Source organism: Xylocopa sonorina, chromosome 16 (assembly GCF_050948175.1).
Source record: "Xylocopa sonorina isolate GNS202 chromosome 16, iyXylSono1_principal, whole genome shotgun sequence".
Taxonomy (NCBI): domain Eukaryota; kingdom Metazoa; phylum Arthropoda; class Insecta; order Hymenoptera; family Apidae; genus Xylocopa; species Xylocopa sonorina.
In genome coordinates, this window is record NC_135208.1 from 1,685,045 (window position 1) to 1,699,733 (window position 14,689).

General features: G+C 26.8%; 1 protein-coding gene across 2 annotated transcripts in view; it reads left to right on the forward strand.

The window, feature by feature from the left end:
- Ssh (Protein phosphatase Slingshot) overlaps window positions 1-14,689 on the forward strand; it is a 195,378-nt gene that overhangs the window by 3,164 nt on the left and 177,525 nt on the right. The window contains exon 2 of one of the 2 annotated variants that reach the window (XM_076907397.1): window positions 1,721-1,770. In XM_076907397.1, the coding sequence (XP_076763512.1) occupies window positions 1,721-1,770 (50 nt within the window). Of the gene's footprint in view, window positions 1-1,720; window positions 1,771-13,283; window positions 13,464-14,689 lie in introns of those variants that run through there. The other variant, XM_076907396.1, reaches the window with a different exon arrangement.

Here is a 14,689-nt window from a genome sequence, read left to right on the forward strand (position 1 = left end):
TAATACTAATAAATCAAAATCAATATCAAAAATATAATTAATGTATGCACGCATATAATTTGGTAAATTTGACTGTTGTAAACAATTTGCGATACTTTGAACACTTTAAAAATAGTTCGCTGAAAATTATTTAAAATTTCAAAGACAAAGTTTGACAATATAAAAACTGATATTCTTTTTGCATCAATCTAGTACTAATAAATCAAAATCAATATCAAAAATATAATTGATGTATGTATGCATATACTTTGGCAATTTGACTGTCGAAAGCAATTTGTGATATTTTTACTACTTTAAAAATAGTTCGTTGAGAAATAAGCAAATGAATACTATTGAACAGGGTCTCTCAAGAATTAATCGAACGTGTACCAATATTATACAAATTTAACTACATCTATAGAAGAAAACAAATTTTCTAAATGCGCTAATACTTTTATTTCTATATGAACAGTTGTTAAAATATATGACTCGTTGTTTTCCTTTGTTATGTAGTTAAGTCTATTCGTAAATGTTATGCGAAAAACATTTAATTACATGTAGAACGTTAAAAATTAAAAGAACAGCAGGAACTTAGTTGCTAATTCAATAAAATCTTGGCGTTTAGGGTAAAATGCTCTAAATTTTCCTGGCAATGAATGCGTTAATTTTTTAATGGTCTTAAATCATCTCTAATATGGCAATAATAGTTTGTGACTATGGTCGTACGTCACATTGGAAGCAACAAGACGGATAATATCAAAACACGCTTTCTCTGAAATGTATGAAATGTATGAAATTGCTTTATCAGTTAATCATTGTCAATGGTGTAATTAACATATTCAGTGATGCATCGATCAATTTTAAATACATTGAGCCCAATAAATGAATAAGGAAATTTGATTGTAATGCGAGTTTCAATAACGCAGTGAATGTTTTGAAAATAATTCTGAAGGTGATTTAAGTCCTAGCGATGGGACTAGCGGTCACTGAGAAAAGAAAATTGATATCAGATCTGTACAATATTCAATATTTCTGTACAATATTCAAGCGGATATAATAATGAATAGATTAATTTTGCTTATTCTAATAACATTATTCAGATTTTCTTCTTCTCCATTTAATAGTAGCTACTTTTACTATTTTCTATGCGTTTCTATCTAAAATCTTGGTATTATCAGTGTCCATCTTTCTTTTCAATTGTTCTCATCTAAATAATAATGAAAGTAAAAACTCTATGGGTATTATTATTGCCAAAGTCTATTTAAAAAAACTATTCAAGTGAAATGTGCTAATTTTAAGATACTTTTTTCTTGTTTTCTGTTATGCAGTAACAATACTCGTTTCAAGACATTCTTGAACCAAATGCACTCTTTGAAAGTCTGCTAGCGTTTTATAGAGTGTGAATTCAGTAAACTTATCTAAAATTAAAATTGTAAAGAAAGGAATTTTTGAAATTGTAAAGAAATTGTAAAGAAAGAAATTTGTTGAAATTGTAAAGAAAGAGAAAAATTTTAAGAAATTGTAAAGAAAGAAATTTGTTGAAATTATAAAGAAGAAAATTTTAAGAAAATGTAAAGAAAGAAATTTGTTGAAATTGTAAAGAAAGAGAGAAATTTTAACAAATTGCAAAGAAAGAAATTTATTGAAATCGTAAAGAAAGAGAGAAATTGTAAGAAATTGTAAAAAAACATTATAATGAAGGGGTGATTTCTTTTATTGACTAGAATTATTTATTTTTCAGGATCCAGGTGTGTCTGCAGACGACGATGATGCGGCGAGGAGCTGTAAAAGGTGAGTTTTGATTTGGTTTTTATTACCTACATTTGAAACAAAATGGAACAGAAGTCGTAATATCGCAAATCAATCGTCAATTTTCAACAAACTTACCTTTTAAATATTTGTTCTTGCTTATACAGTGTGCAACAACTGTATTACAATAGTTTTTGCAATAATACAGGGTTTTGAAACCTTTAAGGCCACACTGAGTGGCACAAGAGTACTTTTACAATTTTAAATTGAAAGAAGTACATTAAAAAATTAAGTAAATTTAGATTTTGAAGCTCACAATACAAAGTGTATTTGTTGAAGCTTTTTTTAAATTATTTACTAAAAATATTGTCTAACATATGATGAAAGTTTCTTGAGATATTCCCAAAATCTCTAGCTTAATATTCTCTTAAAGTTGTTTCAAGAATTATGGCTTATTTACATAGGCCTCTTCTTTCAGATAATTCCAAAGAAATTAATATAAATTAATATTGAGAAATAAGAAATGAAAAGAAATTAAGAAATTAAGAAATTAAGAAATTAAGAAATTAAGAAATTAAGAAATTAAGAAATTAAGAAATAAGAAATTAAGAAAATAAGGAACTAAATAAATTCATTTCTTATTTCTTAGTTTCTTAATTTCTTAATTTCTTAATTTCTTTTCATTTCTTTTTAATCGATTAATCTCTTTTTATTTCTTATTTCTTAATTCCTCATTTCTTAAGAAATAAAAAGAGATTAATCGATTTGGGAAATGTGTCGTTAAAAAATCAATTATGGCTTTAGAAATGTAGGCAGTGGTACCATTTTTGTTGAAACCAATAGCGTTGATTTTCTTCCAGTTGTGGTAAAAAGAAAAAGTTCTCCAGCATTTCCCTGTATCGATCTATCATAATACTTCGATTCAGTGATAACGCGTGAGACCAACTTCGTCTTGGGAAAAATATTCTTTCAGCCGAAATTGCGTATCGTAATTTTGGTGAATTAATTGTGGGTTCTGTGTACACCTCAATACATGCGAATAATTTCTATTGCTAACATAGCAATATTTTAGCAATAATTTCTGTTGATAACATAGCAATATTTTGGCAATAGTTTCTATTACTAAAATAGAAATCATAGAAATATTTTAGTAACAGTTCTTATTGTTAAAATAATAAGATTTTAGCACTGTTTTAGCAATAATTTCTATTATAAAAATAGTAATATCTTAGCACTGTTTTAGCAATAATTTCTATTGCTAACATAGCAATATCTTAGCAATATTTTGGCAATAGTTTCTTTTACTAAAATAGAAATCATAGAAATATTTTAGTAACAGCTCCTATTGTTAAAATAATAAGATTTTAGCACAGTTTTAGCAATAATTTCTATTATAAAAATAGTAATATCTTAGCACTGTTTTAACAATAATTTCTATTGCTAACATAGCAATATCTTAGCAATATCTTGGCATAGTTTCTATTACTAAAATAGAAATCATAGCAATATTTTAGTAACAGCTCCTATTGTTAAAATAATAAGATTTTAGCACAGTTTTAGCAATAATTTCTATTATAAAAATAGTAATATCTTAGCACTGTTTTAGCAATAATTTCTATTGCTAACATAGCAATATCTTAGCAATATTTTGGCAATAGTTTCTATTACTAAAATAGAAATCATAGAAATATTTTAGTAACAGCTCCTATTGTTAAAATAATAAGATTTTAGCACAGTTTTACCAATAATTTCTATTATAAGAATAGTAATATCTTAGCACTGTTTTAGCAATGATTTCTATTGCTAACATAGCAATATCTTAGCAATATTTTGGCAATAATTTCTTTTACTAAAATAGAAATCATAGAAATATTTTAGTAACAGCTCCTATTGTTAAAATAATAAGATTTTAGCACAGTTTTAGCAATAATTTCTATTATAAAAATAGTAATATCTTAGCACTGTTTTAGCAATAATTTCTATTGCTAACATAGCAATATCTTAGCAATATTTTGGCAATAGTTTCTTTTACTAAAATAGAAATCATAGCAATATTTTAGTAACAGCTCCTATTGTTAAAATAATAAGATTTTAGCACAGTTTTAGCAATGATTTCTATTGCTAACATAGCAATATCTTAGCAATATTTTGGCAATAGTTTCTATTACTAAAATAGAAATCATAGCAATATTTTAGTAACAGTTCTTATTGTTAAAATAATAAGATTTTAGCACTGTTTTAGCAATAATTTCTATTATAAAAATAGTAATATTTTAGCACTGTTTTAGCAATAATTTCTATTGCTAACATAGCAATATCTTAGCAATATTTTGGCAATAGTTTCTTTTACTAAAATAGAAATCATAGAAATATTTTAGTAACAGCTCCTATTGTTAAAATAATAAGATTTTAGCACAGTTTTAGCAATAATTTCTATTGCTAACATAGCAATATCTTAGCAATATTTTGGCAATAGTTTCTATTACTAAAATAGAAATCATAGCAATATTTTAGTAACAGTTCTTATTGTTAAAATAATAAGATTTTAGCACTGTTTTAGCAATAATTTCTATTATAAAAATAGTAATATTTTAGCACTGTTTTAGCAATAATTTCTATTGCTAACATAGCAATATCTTAGCAATATTTTGGCAATAGTTTCTTTTATTAAAATAGAAATCATAGAAATATTTTAGTAACAGTTCCTATTGTTAAAATAATAAGATTTTAGCACAGTTTTAGCAATAATTTCTATTGCTAACATAGCGATATCTTAGCAATATTTTCTACTGTTAAAATAGTAATAGTAGCAATATTTCGAAAACATTCGTAGCTACAAAAATCCTTTTTTCTTCAACACTTTTACTAATTATTATTGCATAATAAAATCAACGAATTTAATGGTGTTAAAAATGAATTTTAACTAATATTTTTCAACTTTTATAAAAACATGGACTTAAATGTGCCTCTGTTCTGATTGTTTATAATTTATTAATTAAACGTAGCGTAGTACTTTCGATATTGTTTAAATAATTAGCAAACAAATCTTCATTTTATCAAGAAAAATGCAAAATAATACAGATGAAAAATTTACACGCTGAATTTTTAAAAATTACAATTATTCTAAATGAAAAAGTTTTACGTAACGATTTTTCTATCTTTTTCGTAAATTTGGGGATGGTTACTGACATTAAGCTTGAGGATTATATATTTTATAAATACAAAGAAACAATTAGAGAAAAAGGGACTTAATATATTAATATCAAGTATCATTCTAAATGAAAAAGAGTTCGAATTTGTTCGAAAACTATTTACTACATCATCTTCCAACAGTAGAAACAAAAAACAGTATTAATAATATTTTATTCCATCAGATAATCGCTGCTTTCTAAATCTCTGAAACGTTACAATTCTTTTTATTATTCGATAAAAAAAACCTAATACGCAAAATATACTTAGTTTTAAGTATAGTAAATGGAAACAAGGGGTGCTGTGGTGCCACAGTGCCTAAACTCAAGCCTCCACTGAAATTGAATTAAAATTATGTAAATATAAAATTTAAGAACTATAAGAATTAATAATTATTTAAATTTAAGACTTAAGAATTAAGAATTAAGAATTAAAAATTAAAAATTAATAAATAATTAAATTTAAGACTTAAGAATTAAGAGGTAAGAATTAAAAATTAATAAATAATTAAATTTAAGACTTAAGAATTAAGAGGTAAGAATTAAAAATTAATAAGTAATTAAATTTAAGAAATAAGAATTAATAAATAATTAAATTCAAGAATTAAGAATTAATAGAGAAGAGAAAGAAGAAAGAATTAAAGAAAAAGGGACTTAATATATTAATATCAAGTAGAAACAGAGGGTGCTGCAGTTCCGTCATTATTTTTAACTTGATCATATTTCTCATTAGTTGCAACTAATTATCCTTTCCTTCTCCAGAGCTGAGTTCCACGCATTATTACAGAATTTATACAATATTTATTAATTAAAAACAATTACAACATATTTATAAATTGGTAAATAATTGTTTTCAACTGATATGTTATTCTGAAGACAGACTAAACAGGAAACGTTCATGCGAAAAATCATTCTTTCCACGCATTCCCTCGCTCGCGTTTTACATTATTTCACACATAACATTTGAAACCTAAATTGTTTCATTATTCTTCGTACACAAGTCCTTCTTTCAATCGAACTTAGACACACGTTAGACAAACTTTAGACGCTTGGACAACAATTATGTCCATTTTTTTGCAAGATTATTACGAGCAGAAGATAGTAATTATTAAAATTGAAGACACTTTTTATGAAGCTTTTGTAAAAGGAAGCTGAGAGCAAAAAATAGATGGGATGAAAAATAATTGAAAGAAGACATACTGCAAAATACATATGTATGAGAGATTGTTGGGAAGAAAATTGAAAATTCTAATATTTTATCTAATATTGTTCAAGTTCTACAAAAATATGGACTTAAATTCGTTCCTAGCTTGACTATTTTATAATTTGATTTTTTTATAATATTTTATCTAATGTTTTTCAAATTCTACAAAAATATGCACTTAAATTCGTTCGTAGTTTGATTATTTTATAATTTATTGTCATTGGAAGTGATATAAGTCCATAAGTTGTAACTAAAAAGATCGATTTCTTCTTAAACAAGTTCATATTTTTGAAAACATCCAACAAATTCGATTATATTCTTGAAAAATACTGGATAAAATTGAATTTCGAAATCTGTTGTATAATTACATAAAATAGTACGAATTACTGTTGAATTTGCCAAATTTCTTACACATCTACACGCATATTTCTCTTCAATGCGAATATTGGACTCAAATTGCGCAATTTCAATTTAGACTGCATCCTCAGAGAACCAATCAAGCATATAAAAATCGAAGATTAACTGTATAAGTCCATTTGTAGCTAAAAGGATCGATTTCCTCTTCAATAAGTTCATATTTTTGAAAATATCCATCGAATTCGATTATATTCTTGAAAAATATTGGATAAAATTGAATTTCGAGACTTGTTCTCTAGTGTACCTACATAAATTACATAAATTACATAAAGTAGTACGAATTACTATTGAATTTGCCAGATTTCTTCCACGTTTCCACGCATATTTCTCTTCAATGCGAATACTGGACTCAAATTGCGCAATTTCAATTTAGACAGCATCCTCAGAGACCCAATTTAACACACAAAAATCAAAGACCAACTGTATAAGTCCATTTGTAGCTAAAAAGATCGATTTCTTCTTAAACAAGTTTATATTTTTGAAAACACCCACCGAATTCTTAAAAAATAGTGGATAAAATTGAAATTCGAGATTTGTTCCCTTGTGTACTTACGTAAATTACATAAATTACATAAGTTACATAAAGTATTACGAATTACTATTGAATTTGCCAAATTTCTTACACATTTACATGCATATTTCTCTTCAATGCGAATATTGGACTCAAGTTGCGCAATTTCAATTTAGACAGCATCCTCAGAGACCCAATTTAACACACAAAAATTAAAGACCAACTGTGTAAGTCCATTTGTAGCTAAAAAGATCGATTTCTTCTTAAACAAGTTCATATTTTCGAAAATTCACTGAATTCGATTGTATTCTTGAAAACTATTGTATTACTGTTGAATTTACCAAATTTCTTCCACGTTTCCACGCATATTTCTCTTCAATACGAATATTGGACTTAAATTGCCCCATTTCAATTTAGACAGCATCCTAAGAGATGCAATTTAGACAGCATCCAATTTAACACACAAAAATCAAAGACCAACTGTACAATATATTCTATTCACAACCACGACGATTACTCTGTCCAAAAGGAAATAAATTAGTCCAAACAAAAAGAAAGAAGTATGTCCAAATAGAAATAAATTAGTTCAAATAGAAAGAAAGAAGTATGTCCAAAAAGAAATAAATTAGTTCAAATAGAAAGAAAAAAGTACGTCCAAATAGAAATAAATTCTGAAAACCCAATCCAAAACAAGACTTTTCTCGTGCTGACTCAACGTCCTCAAGAAATCAAACGATCACCTTACTCATCGCACAAACAGATCAATATCGTAATCGATCTTATCGCATAGATTGATCAGCCAATTGTACTCAGGCCAGATAGCATCGATCAACTTCCAATCGTTAGCTAAATTTATTATCGAATCTGAAAAAAAAAACAGTTACAGCTGGACTTAAAAGGACAGCGATTTTCGTCAAAAGAGACGTGATTTTAGGGTTTTATTTGTTTTTAGCTCCTCGATCGCATCTTTGGCGAGATTTACGATGCTGAGTAGGCTGAAAAGCTTTTAGCAGAGGCAGCTAGCTAGGAAATTCTCAATTACAACCTCGCGTGGGAACTCGAGAGAGGGCGCCATGTTGACGAGTCTTGAAATTTGTAAATACTTTGTTAAACTTAGGATCTAATTCATTTAAAGGCACAATTCAAGGCATTTCTTGCGACTTCTTCCTAATTTTAGCCCTCAAAACTATAAAAACTCCTATTACAATGCTAGAATTTTCGTTTTCTGCGTTTTAAGCGACTACTGCGTGGCTTGGCTACTCGTTTATTAAGTCCACGTGTCGCAACTTCTTTTTGAAGAAGTTAGGGGTAATATTAATTCCATTCATTCGAAAGAGATCAATTTGAAGCTTGTCCAAGTTATTTGGACACTTTGGACATTTTATTGGCTGAGAAATTTCTCGATTTCCAAGGGTTTTGAATATCTAAGCACTCTTTTAGCAAATTTGAAGATTTCTTTAGCAACAATTGTTACATTGACTTAATTCTGTTGGAGAGAAAGTTATGTCTGAGCAAAATAAATAGATAAATACATTAAACTACTTATAATTGTCTGATAAGGTAGCTTTTTAAGTTTTTAAGAATCCAATTGCTCTTTCACAGCTGTGGTTACTGCATTTCCACATTTTGTTGCATTTTTTGGTCCTCTTAAGTTTCGTATAAGAAAAATTACCAAATACGTGACCTAAGGTCTCAGTCTGGATGTTTTTATCTTCTACATAAATAGTTTAAGGTAGCATTTCAGGTTTTTGAGAGTCCAATTGCTCCTTCACAGCTGTAGCTACTGCATTTCCATATTTTGTTGTGTCTTTTGATCTTCTTAAGTTTCGTATAAGCAAAATTACCGAATAAGTGACCCAGAGCCTCAGTTTGGACGTCTTTATCTTCTACGTAAATGGTTTAAGGTAGCCTTTCAGGTTTTTAAGAGTCCAATTGCTGCTTCACAGCTGTGGTGCAACTGCATTTCCATATTTTGTTGCGTCTTTTGATCTTCTTATGTTTCGTATAAGCAAAATTACCAAATAAGTGACCCAGAGCCTCAGTTTGGACGTCTTTATCTTCTACGTAAATAGTTTATATTTTGGTTTGCACTTCGTAGAGCTGTTTCAATTCCAAATATGTTTATTCCAAGTGTTAAAGCGGTCAGGTACTTGGACGAGACTTACACAATCATTGATTTTGCTTTATTTTTACATCTTGGTCTTTCTTTTTAAGGAATAAGCACTGTTCTTGACACCATCAGTTGTTCTAGTATTTTGTAGTGCAATAGAAATTTATTGAAGATCTTTGTTAGGATTTTTCTGAGTTGGAGGATTAGCTCTGCGAGCCATGAGGGGTCCTTGTTACTATAATTTCTTCTAATTAACTTTCACGTTTTAACTTTTATATAACAATTTTCATTTTCAAGAAAATGAGATATTAATTTAGTGGAAACTTTTTGTTTACAACAATTCTAAGATTCTAAGAGTATAACGATACATGGTACACGTTTGGATGTAAATTAGTCTATTAAATAGATATCTTTCAATGGAGAAATATTCGATATTAATGTCTTTAAATTTTTGACTTAGACCACTTTTATAATTAACACTAAATGAATTCCATTTATCGTTGAAATTACAACAACCATTTAATGGTTCATTTTTGACGATATCGTAAAAATTACATTGAATAAAATTTAGTTTCAAATAACGTGCTGTGAAATAACTGATAAACTCATTTTTTTTTTCATTTTGACTTAGACCACTTTCATAATTATGGGCATAATTGGGCTATACTTTTTAATTGCCAGATCTGCTAATATTCAATTTTTTTGAAACGAAAGAAAATTGACTTGCACCACTTTCAAAATAAATAGTCAAAATGCTGAATTCTGTAATAATGCATCAGTCTTTCAATTTTACCAATTTCTGTGGTTAAATTTAAGAAACAGAAAATATTAAAAAATTATAATTTAAGAAACAGAAAATATTACAAAATTATAATTTAAAAAACAGAAAATATTACAAAATTATAATTTAAGAAACAGAAAATATTACAAAATTATAATTTAAGAAACAGAAAATATTACAAAATTATAATTTAAGAAACAGAAAATATTAAAGTATTATAATTTAAGAAACAGAAAATATTACAAAATTATAATTTAAGAAACAGAAAATATTAAAGTATTATAATTTAAGAAACAGAAAATATTACAAAATTATAATTTAAGAAACAGAAAATATTACAAAATTATAATTTAAGAAACAGAAAATATTACAAAATTATAATTTAAGAAACAGAAAATATTAAAGTATTATAATTTAAGAAACAGAAAATATTACAAAATTATAATTTAAGAAACAGAAAATATTAAAAAATTATAATTTAAGAAACAGAAAATATTAAAAAATTATAATTTAAGAAACAGAAAATATTACAAAATTATAATTTAAGAAACAGAAAATATTACAAAATTATAATTTAAGAAACAGAAAATATTACAAAATTATAATTTAAGAAACAGAAAATATTACAAAATTATAATTTAAGAAACAGAAAATATTACAAAATTATAATTTAAGAAACAGAAAATATTAAAGTATTATAATTTAAGAAACAGAAAATATTAAAAAATTATAATTTAAGAAACAGAAAATATTAAAGTATTATAATTTAAGAAACAGAAAATATTAAAAAATTATGATTTAAGAAACAGAATTATATTCAATTTGAATATAATTCCTGAAGTCTCCACTGTGAATAGCAGAGAATACAGGAAAACCACTGATTTTCTTCCCACGATCGGTAATTCAGGACACAAACTCCCATAAAATGAATAATCTACTCACAAACTTTGTCGATGGTAACATTAAGTGCTCTTAAATATTTCAACTGCAATTTAACTGAACAATAACTAATATAAATCAGTTATTAGTTAGTTAAAGTAATTAACTATTTTATATATTAGCTATTGGTTAGTTAAAATAATTAATTATTTTATAAATTAGTTATTAGTTAGTTGAAATACTTAACTATTTTATATATTGGTTATTAGTTGCTTAAAACAATTCATTATTTTATATATTAGTTATTAGTTAGTTAAAATAATTAATTATTTTATAAATTAGTTAATAGTTAGTTAAAATAATTAACTATTTTGTATATTAGTTATTAGTTAGTTAAAATAATTATTTTATAAATTAGTTAATAGTTAGTTGAAGTACTTAACTATTTTATATATTACTTATTAGTTACTTAAAACAGTTAATTATTTTATATATTAGTTATTGGTTATTTAATATAATTAATTATTTTATATATCAGTTATTAGTTAGTTGAAGTACTTAACTATTTTATATATTAGTTATTAGTTACTTAAAACAATTAATTATTTTATATATTAGTTATTGGTTAGTTAAAATAATTAATTATTTTATAAATTAGTTGTTAGTCTCTTAAAATAATTTATCTCGATGATGTTATGGTGATTCTTTTAACAACCAGTTAATAATTCAACACCAGCTAGTTTTTAGTTAGATTTGTGGAAGGAGAATGCCTGGTGTCTTCCTGATAATGTAGGTATCGGCTTTACCTTGAGCGAAACTAATGCTTTCCACCAATAAAAAGATAATACTTATCGACAGTAAAGTTTAGCAGGCTTTTGAAATTACGCTTTCAAAATTAGAGCAGTTTTAAAGATTATAAAATTACACAAAAATTTAAAGTACAAAATTTAAAGTACAAAAAATTTAAAGTACAAAAAGTTTAAAGTACAAAAAGTTTAAAGTACAAAATTTAAAACAACAAATTTAAAGTACAAAATTTAAAGTACAAAAAGTTTAAAGTACAAAATTTAAAACAACAAATTTAAAGTACAAAATTTAAAGTACAAAATTTAAAGTACAAAAAGTTTAAAGTACAAAATTTAAAACAACAAATTTAAAGTACAAAATTTAAAGTACAAAATTTAAAATACAATATTTAAAGCACAGAATTTAAAGTTCAAAATTTAAAGTATAAAAAATTTAAAGTACAAAATTTAAATTACAAGATTTAAACCACAAAAAGTTTGAAGTTCAAAATTTAAAATACAAAAAATTTAAAGTACAAAATTTAAAGTAATTGCCTAATGGTAATAGCAATTAGATTGCACCTAATGTAAGTCTTTTACTTTGATTGTGGATTTTTTATGAATTGTTTTTTGCGTTTTTTCCTTATGTTTATTCATTTTTTATATTTAGTAACTGTTTAATTGACGATTTCGATTGTGAAGATATGGATATGATTGTAATGAAAGATAAAAAAATGATATATGTAATCAGCAATCGATGATTGTAGATTACTGTACGATAAATTTAGATATTTATGTCTTTTTATGATATATGTAATAAATATTGAATTTTGTATCAGAAATATTATAAATCTAGAGCAAAGTACTATTTCTATTGCAAATAAATGTCATTTTTTAATTTTAGAATCCTCGTATATTAATTTTTTATTTAAAATTTAACAGATTTATAGTGTCAAAAATGAAGGTTTGCCAATAATTTTCAACTTTTATAAAAATACGGACTTAAATTTGCTTCTCTTTTGATTGTTTATAATTTATTATTATTGAAAATGGTGTACATTCATTTGTAGCTAAGAAAATCCTTTTCTTTTTTAATACTTACATTAATTATTATTGCAGGATAAAATGTAATTAATCAAATTTTAACTTGCTTCACTTGCTTCACCAAGCAATCATCACTTGCTTCAAATATCATAAATATAATATTTATTTATGAACCGCTTAAATGTTTCTTTATAACAAATGGTAACTGAAATCATATGCAGTTTTAACGTTGCAACAATATTCAACAAAAATTACCATCAGTGGTGGGGACGAGTGACGCGAGTGGTGGTGCGCAGTGGTGGGGGAATCGTCGCGCGCAGTGGGGACCAGTGACGCGCGAGTGGTGGGGGTAGTCGAGCTCGCAGCGTCGCGCGTCGCAGCGCGCACTTCAGTTGGCTCGCGTATGTCGACGCGTGAAGGTGCGCTCCTCGTCGTTGCTCGGTGGACGTCGCGTCCTTTCGTCGCGAGTGCCCGTGGATCCAGTGCGTGCTTTGTGTCTCTGAGAAATCTCGCCCCTTCCTTACCGACTCGAGCCAAAACGGAAGAAGCCCTTTGTGATTTTCGTGGACGCCTCGTGGAAAATGTTCCTCTCGATCGCTGGTGCTGCTGCTGCTGCCACTGCTGCTGCCAGTGAGTCATGGGGCTGGTGTGCTGTGTGTAGACTCGTCGAATGATCGTATCACGTGACTCCTGGAAAGAGGTTTACGATCTCTTACCTGTGGCATGCGTTCACTTGATGGTCTTCGAGAGCGTTGAGATGCGGAACCCGGGGTTCCTCCTCGAAGACGCCAGACACGGATACATCCAGTACATCAGGTAGAAAAGTTTCTCTTGTTTACTCGTCGAGACTCCTGGGAATTTCCCTGAAACGTGTGCGTTGGCCAATGATAAAATGCAACTCGAATTTCGAGTGTTTTCTCTCTACGAAGATGGATTTTCAGTGATCAATTATTGATCGATCGTTAATTATTAATTTGCGTGCACGCACACGTATTAATTTAATTGTAATGTTAGAATATTGTAGAGTATTGTATTAATTATATAGTGAGATATTAAGGCAGGTTATGTTCGATTGTAGGAAGTTTCACAGATTTCGAGTGTCGAGTCTGATCGATTCTGATGCGAGTATGACGAAACGAGCGTCTCTCGCTTGGTCTGAGCACGCTTTTAGCGCACGGTTTCCCAAACTGTGTTCCGCAAACCATCGTTTAAGTGTTCCAGGAAAAGTTCTCTGAGCCACGCAGAGAAGAACGAAATACTCTTCTTTAATACTCAAAATTGAGAAACTTTTCTTTCTTTTATAGATTAGATATACAGTTTTATTGTTATAAATTTAAAAATTGGTATTATTAGTAGCAGAATGAAAATTAGAATTTAATTTGGAAAATAAAAGTGGAATATTTCGAAAGGAAAATTAGAAAATAATATATATATATATATGTTTAGAAAATAAGAGTACAGAAACAGATTATTTCGAAACTAAAATTAGAAAATAATATATACATATATTTAGAAAATAAAACAGAGCAGAATCTTTTGTTTTCTTTATAATTTTATTGTTATAAATTAAGTTGGTATTATTAATTGGCAAAAAAAAATTGTAATTCAATTTAGAATAATAGTGATTAATATGTCCAATCTATAAAACTAACGTTTCTCAATTCTTAATAATAAAGCAAAATATTTCGTGCTCCCTATAATTTTGTTGCTTTCTCTATAATTTTATTATTATAAATTAAATTGGTATTATTAATTAGCAGAAGAAAAATTACAACTTAATTTAAAATTATAATAATTAATATATCTAATTTATAAAAGAAACGTTCCTCAATTCTTAATAATAAAGCGGAATATTTCGTTCTCTCTATAATTTTATTATTATAAATTAAATTGGTATTATTAATTAATAGAAGAGAAATTATAATTTAATTTAGAATTGTAATAATTAATTCAGTTAATCTATAAAAGAAACGTTCCTCAATTCTTAATAATAAAGCAGAATATTTCGTTCTCTCTATAATTTTATTATTATAAATTAAATT